This window comes from Aspergillus steynii, assembly GCF_002849105.1.
Source record: "Aspergillus steynii IBT 23096 chromosome Unknown P170scaffold_2, whole genome shotgun sequence".
In the NCBI taxonomy this organism is placed as follows: domain Eukaryota; kingdom Fungi; phylum Ascomycota; class Eurotiomycetes; order Eurotiales; family Aspergillaceae; genus Aspergillus; species Aspergillus steynii.
The window spans coordinates 4,825,592-4,840,061 of NW_020194399.1; the positions used below are offsets into that span (position 1 = coordinate 4,825,592).

A 14,470-nucleotide genomic window follows, 5' to 3' on the forward strand; every position below is an offset into this window, starting at 1 on the left:
TTTATTTCACTTTTTATTTTTATTTTTATTTTCTTTTTTCTTTTTCATTATTACCTTATTTTTTATTTCTTACATTGGGATTTTTTATACCTGTGGCTGTATCAGTTGCCCGTGGAAAACACCCGGCCACATGAATCAGGACTCAACAGAATCACTCCTACCATATATACTCTAATGACCCAGGAGGACCAGGAATTATAATCGTAAGAACGAGAACGATCGTTACGCGCGCACTGCTTGGGCCTCGAAACGAAAGGCGCTGGCGCCGAGAACCCGACGAGTGGATAAACCCCAAGAAATTGTGCGGCAAATGGAACTCGCCTGGTCGCTCTGGAGGCGTCTGGGCATGGCACAATTAATCAGACCAGATAGAACCTTGAATTTAACCTTTTCTTTTTCGTTGTCGCTCATCCATGGTTCCGGGGCTGGGGGGGTGATTGGGTCGTATCCGTTTGTAGGCGACATCTGACCCGTTCACCCTGAAATAATCAGTATCACCGTATCAGACACCGAGGATGGGATGATCCCTGGCCGAAGAAGCAAGTCGATCCAAGTCCAAAAAAGAAAGTAAGTTGGGTGGTGGGGGCATCCTAAACTAAGCTTGTTGAGATGCTGAAGATGGAGGGTTGCCAGGGTATGGAGGTGTAATCCGTAAGAAGAGAAAGAATGGAGATAGTGGCTGTGGCGGTAGACAGGGTAGGTCACGATTATTCTCCTGACTCGCCCACGATGATTAGTATGTTGGATTCTCTGGATTATGCCTTCCATTACGGCGCAGTTTATTATGTATGATTTTAGCCCGGCTGGGCGGTATCCTTCTTCTGAATAAGGTCAAAGGATTCCTCCATCCGCCCACATCGTTGGGTAGTGCTTACCACCACAGGGCTACATTACATACCACTCCCTCATAGCAGGCGCCGCACGGGATAATCCCCGGGTTCTGGACAAGAAATGGTCCATCGGACCTTGGCAAGTCGATGCAAAATGCAATGTAGCCTTGGCCAGAGTGGGAACAATAAAATCCGAATTCCTCTGTATGGAGTAAGTGAGTGAATTAGGTTAAAAATGGAAGGGAAAAAAAGAAAAAAAAGAAAACCAAATCAGAAAAAGAAAAAAGAAAAAGAAAAAGAAAAACCAAAAAACCCATCCACATTACGGTAATACACTAGAAAGATACCGGTGGCGCTCTGATCGCTTGATTCCAGCCAAAAAGCGATTAGTGCGCGACTTTCTGAAGCTTAAGCTTAATCCAACACGAGGAACCTTAAGCTCGCTTAGAGGACAAGGCCCCTCAAGGGGGGCCCACTTGATCCTACTGATAATGTTTTTTTTTTTCCTTCTCCCATTTTCCTCTCTGGATGATTCCTCGGCCTTCGGACCACCAGAGGAAAAATTTAGGTTCCCTTGATTTTTTCCCGGGTCCGAAGTCCGAGCTGCTGAATCATCGTGGGTGAATTATGCACTAGATTTCAGGGTGACTCCTTTCCCCCCCAAACCCAATGATCTGTAACGGGTCGTACGCTTATGAATAAAATAGGGTTAAACTCGCCCCAGGTTGTGCAGCGGTTCCGCCCGAAAGTGACCCTTTCGAGCCAAGGCTGACGACATTGATTTGCCGTTTTGCCGTCTAGTCTAAGTCAGTTGCATGGACCTACTTAGCTCGGTCTGACTCTGGCCCATTGGCGACCAAGCCATTCGGTCGGTCGGTCAGTTTTGACTTTCGTGCTTCTGAGCTGTTCCTCTTCTTTTTTTTTTCTCTTTCTTTCTTTCTTTTTTTTTTCTTTTCCCCTACTCCGTATGCTAAATGCTGATACCACTTAATCTTAATTTAATTTCCTTCCGAAGTCCATCCCTCCGCTGACTCAACCAAGATCCAGATCCCAGCAGGTGACAACTGAACAGCCACTGTGGCGACGGGTCTCGTATTCTCAGACCACGAGTGGATGGCTGAGAATACGGGTACGAGCGTCTAGTGCCCAAACGGGGCATAGTTATACATACATAATTCTGCGCATTAACCTTCCCTCCACAATGGACATAGTTACTCCAATGGTCCCTCCAACGGTAACTCTGTCTGAACTATAGCTTCGTTTATGTAGTGGGGAGTATACAGTATGCACCCATACTCCGTAGGGAAGGTCGAGGTAAGGTAGTATCCGACCCAGGAACTCCCAAGGAGTAATACGCAACGCGTCGTCGCATTCCAGAACCACCCCCCGATCAGCCTTATTTGTCGCGCTTTACGACTACGCACAGGTAATACGACAGCAGGAAGGTCCGAGGTGGAATTTGAATTTGCCTCCCTCCCACACCCTCCGAATCTGAAACCCCATTCCTTCGCATGAAACAGGGATGCCCTGAACCCACTGGCCAACTACTCCATTAGGCAATGACAGATGGCGATGCGGATGATCAGGGAGAAAATCCAAAAGCGCCCCAGTGCCAAGGCCCAGCGACGATGGAGTAGAAACTACGCCGTACCGAGGAGTTATTGGGAGCCCCGCCTGAGAGAGGCGCGAATACAAACATGTCGAGGGTGCTCTGTTTTCGAATTTACTCTGTAGTAGTAGGTATTTACTTCGGGGTTTGTGTTTTACCTTGCCTGCCTGCATGCCTGTTTCTCCTCCCTCCCTTGCCGGATACGAACATCGCCCTACATTCTACGGATGTGCGTACGTTGAATATTCTCCGTAACGACCGCCGTAGGGCCGGTTTGACGAGGACCCGGAAAGCTTGACGAATCTTATCGCCCATTACTTACAGGAAGGGACTGTTAATCTACATCGCACCAAGGTTGATTACGAGTAGGGGTCTGAGTCTTGCTTGTAAGCACAAGGCAGTCTCCGCGCGACGTCTTACCCAGTCCGCACAAACCGTGACATACTACCGGATCTTACTCTGCCATTCACACTAGATCCTGATGCTGTCCAGAAGGAGATACGGAGATGGCAATGATAGTTACCGTTGCAAACCCCGCAAGGCCGGCGAGCATTACTATTAATTATTGACTATCACTTTCCATACCCCAGCGACCGAGGTTAAACTGATCGATCACAGCATGCCAGAATACATGGGTCGATTCACAAACTCACCGGGCTGGCGATTGGTAATGGAATGGTCGCGGACAGAATAGAAAGCGCCTCCATTCCCTCCCTTGTCCGATCAGCAGCCCCTCTCGAATCCATCGCCCGGAGTTTATTGTCCAGTCACGTTGATCTGCGTCGCAGATAAAGTTGGCGGGCGCAGTCGCAGGATTGAGCTTTGGCCGTCGGTCTAGTTTGTTGATTATTGATTTGTGTGTTCTCTTTTGCCTTCGTAGGTCCTTTGTGTCCATTGTGGGAGGCGCAGTGGTGATTAGTATTCTGGTTACTTTCTGAACATAGGTGGAAGTGTGTCAGTTTGGATGCCTCACTGCGTACTTAGTACTGAAGGAGTAAATCCTGGACAGGCATGCGACCAAGCGTTGGTACCTTGAAACTAAGACACAGCCCTGTTGGCGAGGACTGCACATGACCAGGAACAATTTATTCTGAATATAACCACTCCGTACTCCGAATGATTAAGTCGATGGAAAATGGGCCTTCCGACGCTGCCGTCCAGGCTACTGCGAAAAGCCGCCGTAAAACCGATACCATCGTACTAGACTAGCGCTCAGGATAAGCGTATCGCCAACAAAGTCCGTCGAATCCTGGCCGGTCGTCTTGGCTTCTTGGCCGGCCCACTTGGAGATGCGTAAATTGTTTAGGCCAAGCAATTTGGCGGGTTGGGGGAGTCAGGAGTACAGGACAGTTTGCAGCTGATGTCTCACTTCGAGAGGGGGAACTGGGAAGGGGACAAAAAAAATTCAGATTTAAGAATTTAAGGCGTTCGGAAACTCAGACAGCAGGCAGACGGATGAGACGCATTCAGGCTTGAGTCATGGATTACGGCGAAGGCAACCGGGAAGAATCTGGTATTTGCGCTGCATTTACTTTCCGGAGTATATGCGGCTTCATTGTATTTTTTATCTTCTTTCATTCCTGCCAATAAGTTGATCTTCAGGTATTACCCGTTCGGTGGCCAGAACTACCGTAAGTCTGTCTTCGACTCCGGAGGGCACAGAGCAACCCCCAGACTCCGGACTACCTACCCTATGCATCTCGGATCTCCTCAAATCAGATAGCTTCGCCCCCAAAAAATCAAGATTAATCGTCAACCTGACAGGTGCTAGCCAGTGCGCCTTGTCCGGACCAGCCGACTCCGTGCTGTACTCCGGTTCCGCAGCGTCCATGCTGGTTGCGTGCGAGGGGGAAGATTCTATGTATGGATATTGAATATAGTTACAGAGTTCCTGCAATGATGACTTCCCAGACCTTGAGTTTTTTTGGTCCGCCCATTCATCCGGCGGATATGGCGGCCTCTGTGCATATCTCACCTGCAGAAGGGGGGGCTGACAACTCAGATATAAATCGGAAGCGTAGGACATGATGTCAAGCAAGGTACCCCCTTCGAATGATATCACAATCCACTAGATTGTCTGTACGACTGCAAAGCCCGAGGGCGGTCTTGTTTTTGAGACCCTTTCTAGAGTATACGATTGATGTATCGAGCGAATCTTGGTTCGGGGGGAAAGTTTCTTTTCTTTTTTTTTCGTTTCCTTTTTTATTTTATCATGTTTTACAGTTTATGATCCCCCCCTTCCCCTCCATCGTGGATTGTGGATCGTCGATTAGATGTTTGTCCCATGGTAGAGTCATCCCTGCAGAACTCTCCCAGCCATCTCGGGGGTCAAGCTTTGGTTTGTGGTATGGTGACTGGATCCTGACCAACGGTGATTTTTCTTTTTTTTTTCTTTGTCCCTAGGTATGGTTTTAATTTTTAACGAGGGGAAACGTCTATTTTCTATTCGCGGTGCCGTCGCGTCTCTTTCCCCTAATAGCAGCGTCTGATAATATACGATAATCCAGCTTAATATAATGTCCCATGTTACCTGTATGACTGACTGGTGGCACTGGAAGCGATTCCTAATCTCCGCCAGCCAATAACACGCCCATTCATGACTCAGACGCCAAAATCCCCGAACCCGACGCTATTAAGAGTCTACATGCGCGATGTCGCGGTAGGAGTGCATCGTATGTATGTGCGCAGTAACTAGCGATATCAAATCAGATCAAATCCATGGCCAGGTTTGTGGTCGCCATACACATGACGGAGGAGTACTCCAGATCACATTCCACCCGGAGCCCTCCTACCTCCGTATCGCCAGGAGATGAACACCCTCCCCAAATGACATATCGGATTCTTGGAAATCCAGGTTCTGGCTTTTCTTTTCTGCGGTATTCCATCATCCCCCTCACCCCCCTACTAAAACCACCTCTCCTTGCTTCCCATTCCCATCAGGTCAGGTCGCACGAGGGGTTCGGTGATGCAATCTCAGACACAGCATGGTATGTTCGGTCCCTTCCAGACGATCTGCTTGGTATGGGTTGCATGCCGATGCAACCCTTGATTGGAATCAAGGTTGCCAAGGGGGAGCCCTTCTGTGAAACGTTGCACGGTCTATCTCCACTAGCATAATTGGGTTAAGGTAAGGCAAGGTCGAATTTAGAGGCGAGAGGAATGCGCGGAATGGAGGTATTTTTGCATTCCATTTTTTTTTTCTTATAAGAAATTTGCTATTATTTATTTTATTTTATTTCTATTTCCCCAGTCCTTTGTTGACGGTTTTATTTTATTCCATCGTGAAACTAAAATAGTCAGGTCAATCCTGGTTATTTCCGAGCGCTGGTTACCACATCCGCCTACTAACTCCGTACTATTTCCCAAGCTATCAATAACCCCGGCGTACGGAGTGCAAGAATCAGGATTATGATTAATGATTAACGATACTACGCAGTACGTAGCAATACCCCTAAGTGGCCTGTACTACTGTCCATATAAAAGAATAGTGGATTGCACGCACAACTAGTCCGAGCGACTCTCGTACCGACACTCCTTACCCCTCGGCGATACTCCCCTAAATATGGTGGGATATCCACCCGGCCGCCGTGAGGTTCCCTTGTCGCCCGCAGATCAACTACCCAACGGAGGCAATGCTGGACAGGATCAACCGTCCATTGCATAATGATCGATCATAGTCCGGTCGTTTAGGTTAAGGTACGCAGAAGGAGGGGGGAGGGGTGGGCTTATCCAGCTGACTGACTGACTGTAAACATAGTCCTAGTTACGGCGTAGTACATACATACATACTAGTCCGATAGTTGCAGTTGAAGTCCGAGGTAGTTTTTTAGTTTGTGCTTTTATGGAATGCTCCCCGTAAAATTAAAATTAAAATGAATAAAATAAAATCAAATAAAACCGACCTAGAGGGAAAAGGTGCAGCCCATGCGAGAGAACCATTCATCGTGGCGGAAATGCCACCAGTTAGTCACTCACCAGTAACAAGGTAACAACTAACCACCCCAAGGATGCGTATCCCTGATCCAAGCCAAGCGTCAAAGCGCTGCAGAGCCAAGTGAATCCCCACCGACCAGTCGCCAGCCCGAACAGACGAGGTGACACGAGTTTTCCGACTGGACCCTCGACAAGCCGATAGCCAAGGCTTAGCCCAAGTGGTCCAGTCTTGCCTCCTGGTTTCTGTATTTCCGAGGCTCCGCTGGTCGGATGCACATCGAGACGGAGTACATTACATGGTAGGTATCGTCTCATCTAGAGTACGGAGTAGGCCAGACAGAAATATTAGTACGGAGTGCTGCGGAGGAGTCAAAAGGAAGAAGCCTGTTACCCCCGAGGACCGAATCCATAATGGAAATCTGAAATCCATCAACAGGCTGATACGTTCCACGGATCTGACGGGCCGATTAGGTAAAAGCGAGCGAACGACCAGGTGTTCTTTAATTCCCTTGAATTCCTGTAATTCGTGTAATTCCTCTAATTCCTCTAATTCCTCTAATTCCTCTAATTCCTCTAATTCCTCTAATTCCTCTAATTCCTCTAATTCCTCTAATTCCTCTAATTCCTCTAATTCCTCTAATTCCTCTAATTCCTCTAATTCCTCTAATTCCTCTAATTCCTCTAATTCCTCTAATTCCTCTAATTCCTCTAATTCCTCTAATTCCTCTAATTCCTCTAATTCCTCTAATTCCTCTAATTCCTCTAATTCCTCTAATTCCTCTAATTCCTCTAATTCCTCTAATTCCTCTAATTCCTCTAATTCCTCTAATTCCTCTAATTCCTCTAATTCCTCTAATTCCTCTAATTCCTCTAATTCCTCTAATTCCTCTAATTCCTCTAATTCCTCTAATTCCTCTAATTCCTCTAATTCCTCTAATTCCTCTAATTCCTCTAATTCCTCTAATTCCTCTAATTCCTCTAATTCCTCTAATTCCTCTAATTCCTCTAATTCCTCTAATTCCTCTAATTCCTCTAATTCCTCTAATTCCTCTAATTCCTCTAATTCCTCTAATTCCTCTAATTCCTCTAATTCCTCTAATTCCTCTAATTCCTCTAATTCCTCTAATTCCTCTAATTCCTCTAATTCCTCTAATTCCTCTAATTCCTCTAATTCCTCTAATTCCTCTAATTCCTCTAATTCCTCTAATTCCTCTAATTCCAGTTCTGGACGCCCGCCGAGCGCTCCGTCCCGACACGAGCAACTGCTAATACGAGCTAATCCCTTGGGCCAACGCTGGGCAGTGTCACTGCCAACCAACGCCGGGAAAAGGCCGAGAGAATATGCTTAACGCCAGTAAGGTTGGCAACTTGGCATCTTTCCCCCGCAGTCCCTTTGGTCGGTCCAGAGACGAGACTCGTGGTCGGGGCGAAATGCTCGAGCATCGTGGACATGCCTCCTTTCAGCGTCCGATCGCAACGCAACTCCATCAGGCGTAAGCCCATGTCGCCTGTGTCGGCCAGTCACGAACCCCCGTCCGGATGATGGCAAATGAAAATGGAGTAAGACAAAAAAGTCGGACATCTCGCTTTTCCGACCGTCCCAAACGAAGTGGATCGCGGCGCCCTCGTCTCCCCCCAATTGGGGCAAGTCGTCGTAGCGAGGCTCCGCCCAGACCGCAGCTTGGAGGGATTAAAGTATCCGATGGAGCCAGTCAGAGTTGGACCGGGTGCGAATGGTCGGGTCTTGTGTTCCTGCTTTTCCAGCCTTCCCACTTCTGGCCAGCGATGGCTCGTCGCATGGCCATGGGCGCAACCTTCCGCCGTCAGCCGGGGATCCAATCATCCTCGCTGCTCCGGACACTATCGCGAACCTTTCCATGGGACTCGAGCGAGCAGGCGACGTTCCAGAAACGCTTATCGAAGGCAGCCATCAGACCTCCAAAGTCCGTAGGAGTCCTGGAGTATATTCGGGGGGATCCACCAGGTACCACCTCTCCAAGTTCTGCACCTGCCTATACTGTGCAATGGACGGAGTACTCCGTCGATGGTGTAACTCGTAATAGAATTCTTCTTGTCCACTTTTTTGGTTTTATTATTATTATTTTCGTGTTTTGCCCTCGCAGACGCAGCCGAGCTCCAGAGTTGCATTGTGGCTAGGCGTTCTTTCGAGATGGGGCGAGACTTTTTGGCCCCTGGAGAAGGCCGACCGACATGAAGGAATAAGGAATGGGAATCAAGGAATTGCTGGAACAAGAAGAAAAGAAGCATGGAGATTCTGCCGAATGTCTCACGGGTGCTTCGGTCGTCTTCCGCATGATGACTGCCTTTGCATTTCTGACGCCATCGCAGGTCCCCGTGAGAAACATGCGGTGCCTATCAGTTGGGGTGGCGACCATCATCTCTTATCTGCAATGGCGATCCTTCGCATGCCTTCATCCTGCGACCAATCCTTCGTGGCTCAACTTGACTTGGCTGCGCTAGCCAGCGCCAAGTGGCAATGATTCATAGTGGCTCACCGTGGTTCATCGTGGTTCATCGTGGTTCATCGTGGTTCATCGTGGTTCATCGTGGTTCATCGTGGTTCATCGTGGTTCATCGTGGTTCATCGTGGTTCATCGTGGTTCATCGTGGTTCATCGTGGTTCATCGTGGTTCATCGTGGTTCATCGTGGTTCATCGTGGTTCATCGTGGCTCATCGTGACATTGTAGAGTGGCCAACCGCCGCAGAAAACGATGATAGCGCAATCTCATGCTACGCAAGGCATCATGCCAGTCAAGATAAAAAGGAGCGAGGCAAGTAGAGAGGCATTATGTCTTGAACGAAAGTTGTCACTCCTGTCGCAATCAGAACGTCGACAATGGCATTGTTCCGGACGACGATCACCCAGTCGGAAAGGCTGCTGCCGCAAAGGAAGCTCGCCACCGAGCGACTCACGCCTCTGTCTTTGCTGGATGCAACGTCGGTGGACTTCCTGGATGCCTGCGCCGTCTGGCTCTTCGACTACCCCGGGCAAAGTCAGTCCGATCAATTCAACCTCTCCGAACATTTGCGCCAGTCGCTGCGAATCACGCTAGACGCATATCCGCAATGGGCTGGCCTCTTGAGGATTGTCAACACCGTCACCAGCACGGCATCATCGGAAGACGAGCAACTGCCGCCACATGCTCGACGATTTGGCCGAGTGCATGTGTCGTATGGGACGCCTCGGGATCCCGGCATTGACTTTGTCGTCGCAAGCAGCGACGCTACTCTGGAAACGCTCTGCCCCGCCTCTCGAACCACCTCTCAGCCTTTGTGGGATCGCTCGAAGGCTCCCCTCGCAGAGTTCGTCTCTCAAACGCCGCTCCAGAAATTACAGAAGCCTATCGTTGCCGATGAGGCCGGTGTTCTGCCGCCGGCGATGGCCGTCCAGCTGACCACGCTGGCATGCGGCGGGTTTGTTCTTTCTGTCAAGAGCGCGCATCCGCTGGCCGATGCGCACTCCTTGATGCATTTCGTTAAGGATCTGGCGAGTGTCAGCCGGTCCCTGTTTTCGGGTTCGGAACTGCCCTCGTTGCAGCCGCACTTTCAACCCGACATGCTGGACTCTTCGGCAGCCGGGGATATCAACGCCCCGACTGCCGATCAGGCCATCATCCAACAGGCGCATAGCTTGCCATTTCACCGATACGACTGGTGGACACAAACGCCCAACTGCGACCAACGTCCACGCATCCCGGAGGCATTTCAGAACGAGGATTTGACTCCTGCGGGCAAGCCGATCCCATGGTTCGAATGGAACCTCCAAGAGCCCGCCTCGGTCTACGAAGTGCATCTGACCTCCGACCAAGTGGAGGTTCTTTGGCAGGAAGCCAATGCAGAAACACCTGACACCTCCGCAACATCAGCCGGGAGAATCAGCCGGCACGACGCGGTCCTGGCGCATATCTGGTCCTGCGTCAATCGCGCCCGGCAGTTGGACCAAGATCCCGGGCCAGTCCACTGCGATCTCACGTATGGGCAGCGGCCCGTTCTCCAACTCGGCGAACATTTCATAGGATCCCCCACCGGCATGATGAACATCGAGATGACGGGACACGAGGCGACGGCCAGTACGAGCGAACCAGGCTCGCTGCGGCGCATCGCCCAGCGCATTCGCGAAACCATCGGTCAGGTGAGCCGCCCCGACGCGGTGGCGGCGCACCTGCACAGCCTGGCATATGAGAAATCCCCACAGCGCATCTGGCAAGGATTCCTGGGCCGACGCCATTTCATGGTCACGCCCTGGGCGCGCGCCGGACTCTACGAGATTGATCTTGGCCTGGGAGGCGGAGTCCGCTACGCCGACGGGATACTTTCCGCCATGGACGGGCTCGCTCTGATCAAAGAGGCGCCTCCCTCTGCGCGCGGGGCGTCATCCAAGAGTCGGTCTTGGACTGCGAGTGGAGTGGATGTGGTCATTGGCCTACGCACCGAGGATATGGATAGGTTTCTTGGAGATCCACAGCTGTTGGTCCCAACAGTGGCCTAAACGAGCCGATGGATGAATGACATGTATGAACGAAAGCATAAAAGAACACTTCTGCCTATTCCTCTTCAACCCAAGACACGCCAAGTGTCTCCAACCTTGGCCTCCAGTCATTTTAGCCTTCGCGTTAACAGCCACTGCCACGTGGAGCTCTTTTCTTTTATTAACGTTTAATCCTGAATCATTACTTCCATCACTCCGAATTACCACCCGGTCACCACCGTCCCTCGGTCCACCCTCGAATTAGCATAAACTCATACACTAGTAAAAGCCATTACCTGCCTCCCAAGGTACAGCACCTAATCCATGGGAAATCCCCAGACCCCGGGAACTCTGTTTCTGAAATGAACCCTTCGTCATCGCTCGGCTCTACTCGTCGATGTCAGATAAAGTTGGGTTCAGTAAGGGAAGGTGATTTCCTATTCCATCTATCCTCCGTCTAGACCATAATCCTAATCTACACACCTTATAACCTTCCCTCCCTCCCTACCCCAGTAAACACAAACCACAAGCACAAGCAAGTACATATCATGCATCCCATCGTGGCACAGTCCTACACACTCACGTCAAAACTAACTCCTCGTCAGATCATAACCTACCATTCCATCGCACACCACCAGCGCAGCCATCTACGCCTCGAACCCAACATCCAACACACCTCCCTCGTATATCACCCCTGTCCAATCCGCACCATCACCCAGAAAAACCACCCCTGCAAACAAGCTGAATATCCCCAATAGGGCAGGGCAGAACGGGCTCACAACCAAGGTCCGCTCTCAAATCCCACCAAATATCTTATCCCGAGCCACGTCCACGCCTGCAGGCCCAGAGCCAGGGCCAGCGTCAGGGTCAGGTCCGGCTTTTCATGAGCTACCTAACCTACCTACCTACCTACCTTAACTCATCTAGCTAGCTAGCCCAAGCCGAGGAAGAAATATGTCATAGCCAGAGCAAACCCCGAACGAAGCCCCCCGGTCAAGCTTGTGATGACCCAAACACAGTCCCAGCCACACCGGGCGTCGACCGAAGCAAATCCAGACCCAAAGCCAAAGGCTATCCAAACCCCGATCCGATCCCCGAATATACTTGCCGACGGTGCCTTGGCTTAACTATACTGATCGAGAGTCTGAGCTTGCCCGCGCCTGACTGACTGACTGGGTGCCATCCGGACAAGCGCTCCGTGCCGGTTGTCCTGCCTGTCGAGGGTGTCGTGACTTCGTTGTTTGAGGTGGTAAGCTTATTTTCGTCGCTGGTTTGATGGGGTGGGTTCCTTGGGTTTAGTATTCTAGTTGTATAGATCGGGATTTGGGTGTGGTGAGGGGAGGGGAGTGATTTCATTGTGATGGTTGGGTTCTATTGTAGGGGTTGGTTTGGAGAGGGGTCTGTTTACTAGTGTTAGGAGCAAGGAGCTAGAAGTCTAACTAGATAGTATTGTTCTTTTTGCGTGTAGTTCGTGTTGGTGCTGGTGTTGGTGCTGGTATATACCGATTGAGATCGAAAATATATAGATTTTACAAGGACTCATAAATGCCTGGCTGAAGGAAATAAATGGTCTAAAATACACTCCCATATCAATATAATACATCTATCTGTACATTTTCTAACAGTCCGCGCGTCCGAAATATCGCGGAAACGCCACCACATCCCGAACACTCGAGACGCCAGCCAAATAGCTCAGGAAGCGATCAAACCCCATTCCGAAGCCGCCGTGAGGCGCCGTGCCCCACCGTCGCAGGTCGGCGTACCATTCTAGATGGGCGAGGTCCTCGCCGGGCTGAAGGTACGGGTAGAGTGGCTTGTCGGCTGGCGCCTTGTCGCTGCCGGCCGCTTCCGCCGCCGGTTGCTCCGGGGCACTGGTCTTGATGAGCCCGTGCTGGCGCATGTTCTGGATGAGGTTGGGGAGGCGATGCTCGCGGAGAGAGCCGCCGGCAACCTCGCTGACCTCCGGGAGGAGGAGATCGAAGCAGGCGACGGTTTCGTCGGGGGTGTTGTTCTGGGCGTGGGGGTCCGACGGGGCCATGTAGAAGGGCTTCACGGCCTTGGGGTAGTCGGTGACGAAGACGGGACGGCCGCCGTGGATCTCGTCGACGATAAACTTCTCGTGCTCGAGCTGGAGGCCGTCGGTCCAGGTGGGAGCGTGCTCGAAGGAGGCGGTTCCCTGAGCGACGGCGTTTTGGAGTTGCTCAATCGCCTGCGTGTAGGTTATCCGGGCCCATTTGGGCCCGTCCATCATATCCTGCCATCGCTGTCGGAGGTCCGGGCTGGATTCGTCCGTCTTCTCCTGGCTAGGCTCGCCGGATCGCTTCGCCGAGAGGATCTCCTGGCCCACGGGGCTGTCGTACAACCGCCGCGTCAGGTCGCGCAGGATGTGCTCCACGGAATCGGTCAGCGAGCCAAGGTCCGACATGAAGTTCATCTCCGCCTCCAGCATGTAGAACTCGCTGAGGTGGCGCGGCGTGTCGCTCTTCTCCGCCCGGAACATGGGCGACATGGTCCAGACGTTGCCTAACTCCGCCGCGTAGGACTCCAGATGCAGCTGCGACGACACTGTAAGGTATTTCGGGGCCCGAAAGAAATGCTCGCCGTCGGATTGCGTCGTCGTTGCCTCTCGCGGCACGACCGTGAAGGTCTCTCCGGCACCTTCGCAGTCAGATGAGGTGATCAACGGCGGGTGAACCTGGACAAAACCGCCATTCGGGGCGTCGCGAAAGGTATTTCCGAGATGGAAGAGGCATTCGGAGCGGAAACGCGACAGGAGGGAATTGAACGGGGTTCGGAGACGGAGGTGAGGGACCTGACGAAGGAACTCGGGGCTATGGTATTTCTTCTGAATCGGATATGTCTGATGTATCAGTTATCGTTAGCGGCGTGTACCTTTTGAAGACGCGCTGTAGTAAAATGGGCGGTGTTACCTCGGGGTCTGCCTCGCCGACGACATTCACGGCCGTGGTTTGCAGCTCATGACTCTGTTCCTTGCCAGGCGGGCAGGCTTTCCAAATCCCCGATATCTCGACAGTGGTCCCTGTAGTCAAACTAAGGAAAATCTCATCCATTAGGCCTCGGAGACGTCGAATTGGTATGGGTTGGAAGGTGACTCGACGTACTCGGCCGCCTGGGCTGGTTTCAAGAACGCCTGCACGGGTTCGACGGTCGATCCGTCGGATATTTGCGCAAAAGCAAAGCGTTTCTGCTTGCGAACGGAGCGGACAAAACCGTTCAATTTGATCTCCTGGTCCTCAAGGCTGGAGGATCCATTGCTGCCCTTCTGAAGCACCTGCGCGCATCGTAGAAGCGAGGGTCCCGCACTACCCAGAGGCTGGCGGTTAAGTCTGGTAGCAGACGTTGCAAAGGCCCTTCGCCATGTCTGCATCTCTTTTGACAAAGAAGAGCGGCACCGAGCTCTTGGGTGGTGCTGGAGGTGAATTGTGGTTCTGGGATCGCGGGTCCGTGAAGGTCGAATTCCAAGATGACGCGCGGGCCGCTCCGATGATTCAGCAGATCCATATCAGTATTCAGTACTCTACGTGAACATGATGAGAGTTAAGAAGGATAGCAATTAATTAGTTAATTCAGGAGTAGTCCACGCAAAA

At 51.3% G+C, this 14,470-nt stretch overlaps 4 protein-coding genes across 4 annotated transcripts; 2 read left to right on the forward strand and 2 right to left on the reverse strand.

Moving 5' to 3' along the window:
* The first annotated feature begins 4,414 nt into the window (after positions 1-4,414).
* On the forward strand, positions 4,415-4,979 carry P170DRAFT_123092 (uncharacterized protein). The gene has a single exon (XM_024842367.1). It carries the CDS (start codon positions 4,492-4,494, stop codon positions 4,840-4,842), a length of 351 nt encoding a protein of 116 aa, XP_024708385.1. The 5' UTR covers positions 4,415-4,491; the 3' UTR covers positions 4,843-4,979.
* Positions 4,980-7,583: 2,604 nt separating this feature from the next.
* On the reverse strand, positions 7,584-8,299 carry P170DRAFT_434803 (uncharacterized protein). The gene is made up of 2 exons (XM_024848803.1): positions 8,244-8,299; positions 7,584-8,186 (listed from the first exon to the last, which is right to left on the reverse strand). The coding sequence occupies exon 2, from the start codon at positions 7,873-7,875 to the stop codon at positions 7,648-7,650; it is 228 nt and encodes a 75-aa protein (XP_024708386.1). The 5' UTR covers positions 7,876-8,186; positions 8,244-8,299; the 3' UTR covers positions 7,584-7,647.
* Positions 8,300-9,230: 931 nt separating this feature from the next.
* P170DRAFT_454261 (transferase family protein) lies at positions 9,231-12,195 on the forward strand (the record flags this gene model as incomplete). The annotated part of the gene is made up of 2 exons (XM_024851414.1): positions 9,231-10,865; positions 11,826-12,195. The coding sequence occupies 2 exons, from the start codon at positions 9,231-9,233 to the stop codon at positions 11,865-11,867; spliced, it is 1,677 nt and encodes a 558-aa protein (XP_024708387.1). The 3' UTR covers positions 11,868-12,195.
* Positions 12,196-12,413: 218 nt separating this feature from the next.
* Positions 12,414-14,327, reverse strand: P170DRAFT_379491 (asparagine--tRNA ligase SLM5). Its single transcript, XM_024845487.1, has 3 exons — positions 13,985-14,327; positions 13,793-13,913; positions 12,414-13,722 (listed from the first exon to the last, which is right to left on the reverse strand). Exons 1-3 carry the CDS (start codon positions 14,248-14,250, stop codon positions 12,481-12,483), a joined length of 1,629 nt encoding a protein of 542 aa, XP_024708388.1. The 5' UTR covers positions 14,251-14,327; the 3' UTR covers positions 12,414-12,480.
* Between the last annotated feature and the right edge of the window lie 143 nt (positions 14,328-14,470).

Coding starts and splice junctions, on each gene's coding strand:
- P170DRAFT_434803 (XM_024848803.1), bottom strand. CDS start 7,875: ATGGGCTTACGCCTGATGGAGTTGCGTTGCGATCGGACGCTGAAAGGA.
- P170DRAFT_379491 (XM_024845487.1), bottom strand. CDS start 14,250: ATGCAGACATGGCGAAGGGCCTTTGCAACGTCTGCTACCAGACTTAAC. Junction 13,914..13,984: donor AAACCAGCCCAGGCGGCCGA/GTACGTCGAGTC, acceptor GATTTTCCTTAG/TTTGACTACAGGGACCACTG. Junction 13,723..13,792: donor TCGGCGAGGCAGACCCCGAG/GTAACACCGCCC, acceptor CTGATACATCAG/ACATATCCGATTCAGAAGAA.
- P170DRAFT_123092 (XM_024842367.1), top strand. CDS start 4,492: ATGATATCACAATCCACTAGATTGTCTGTACGACTGCAAAGCCCGAGG.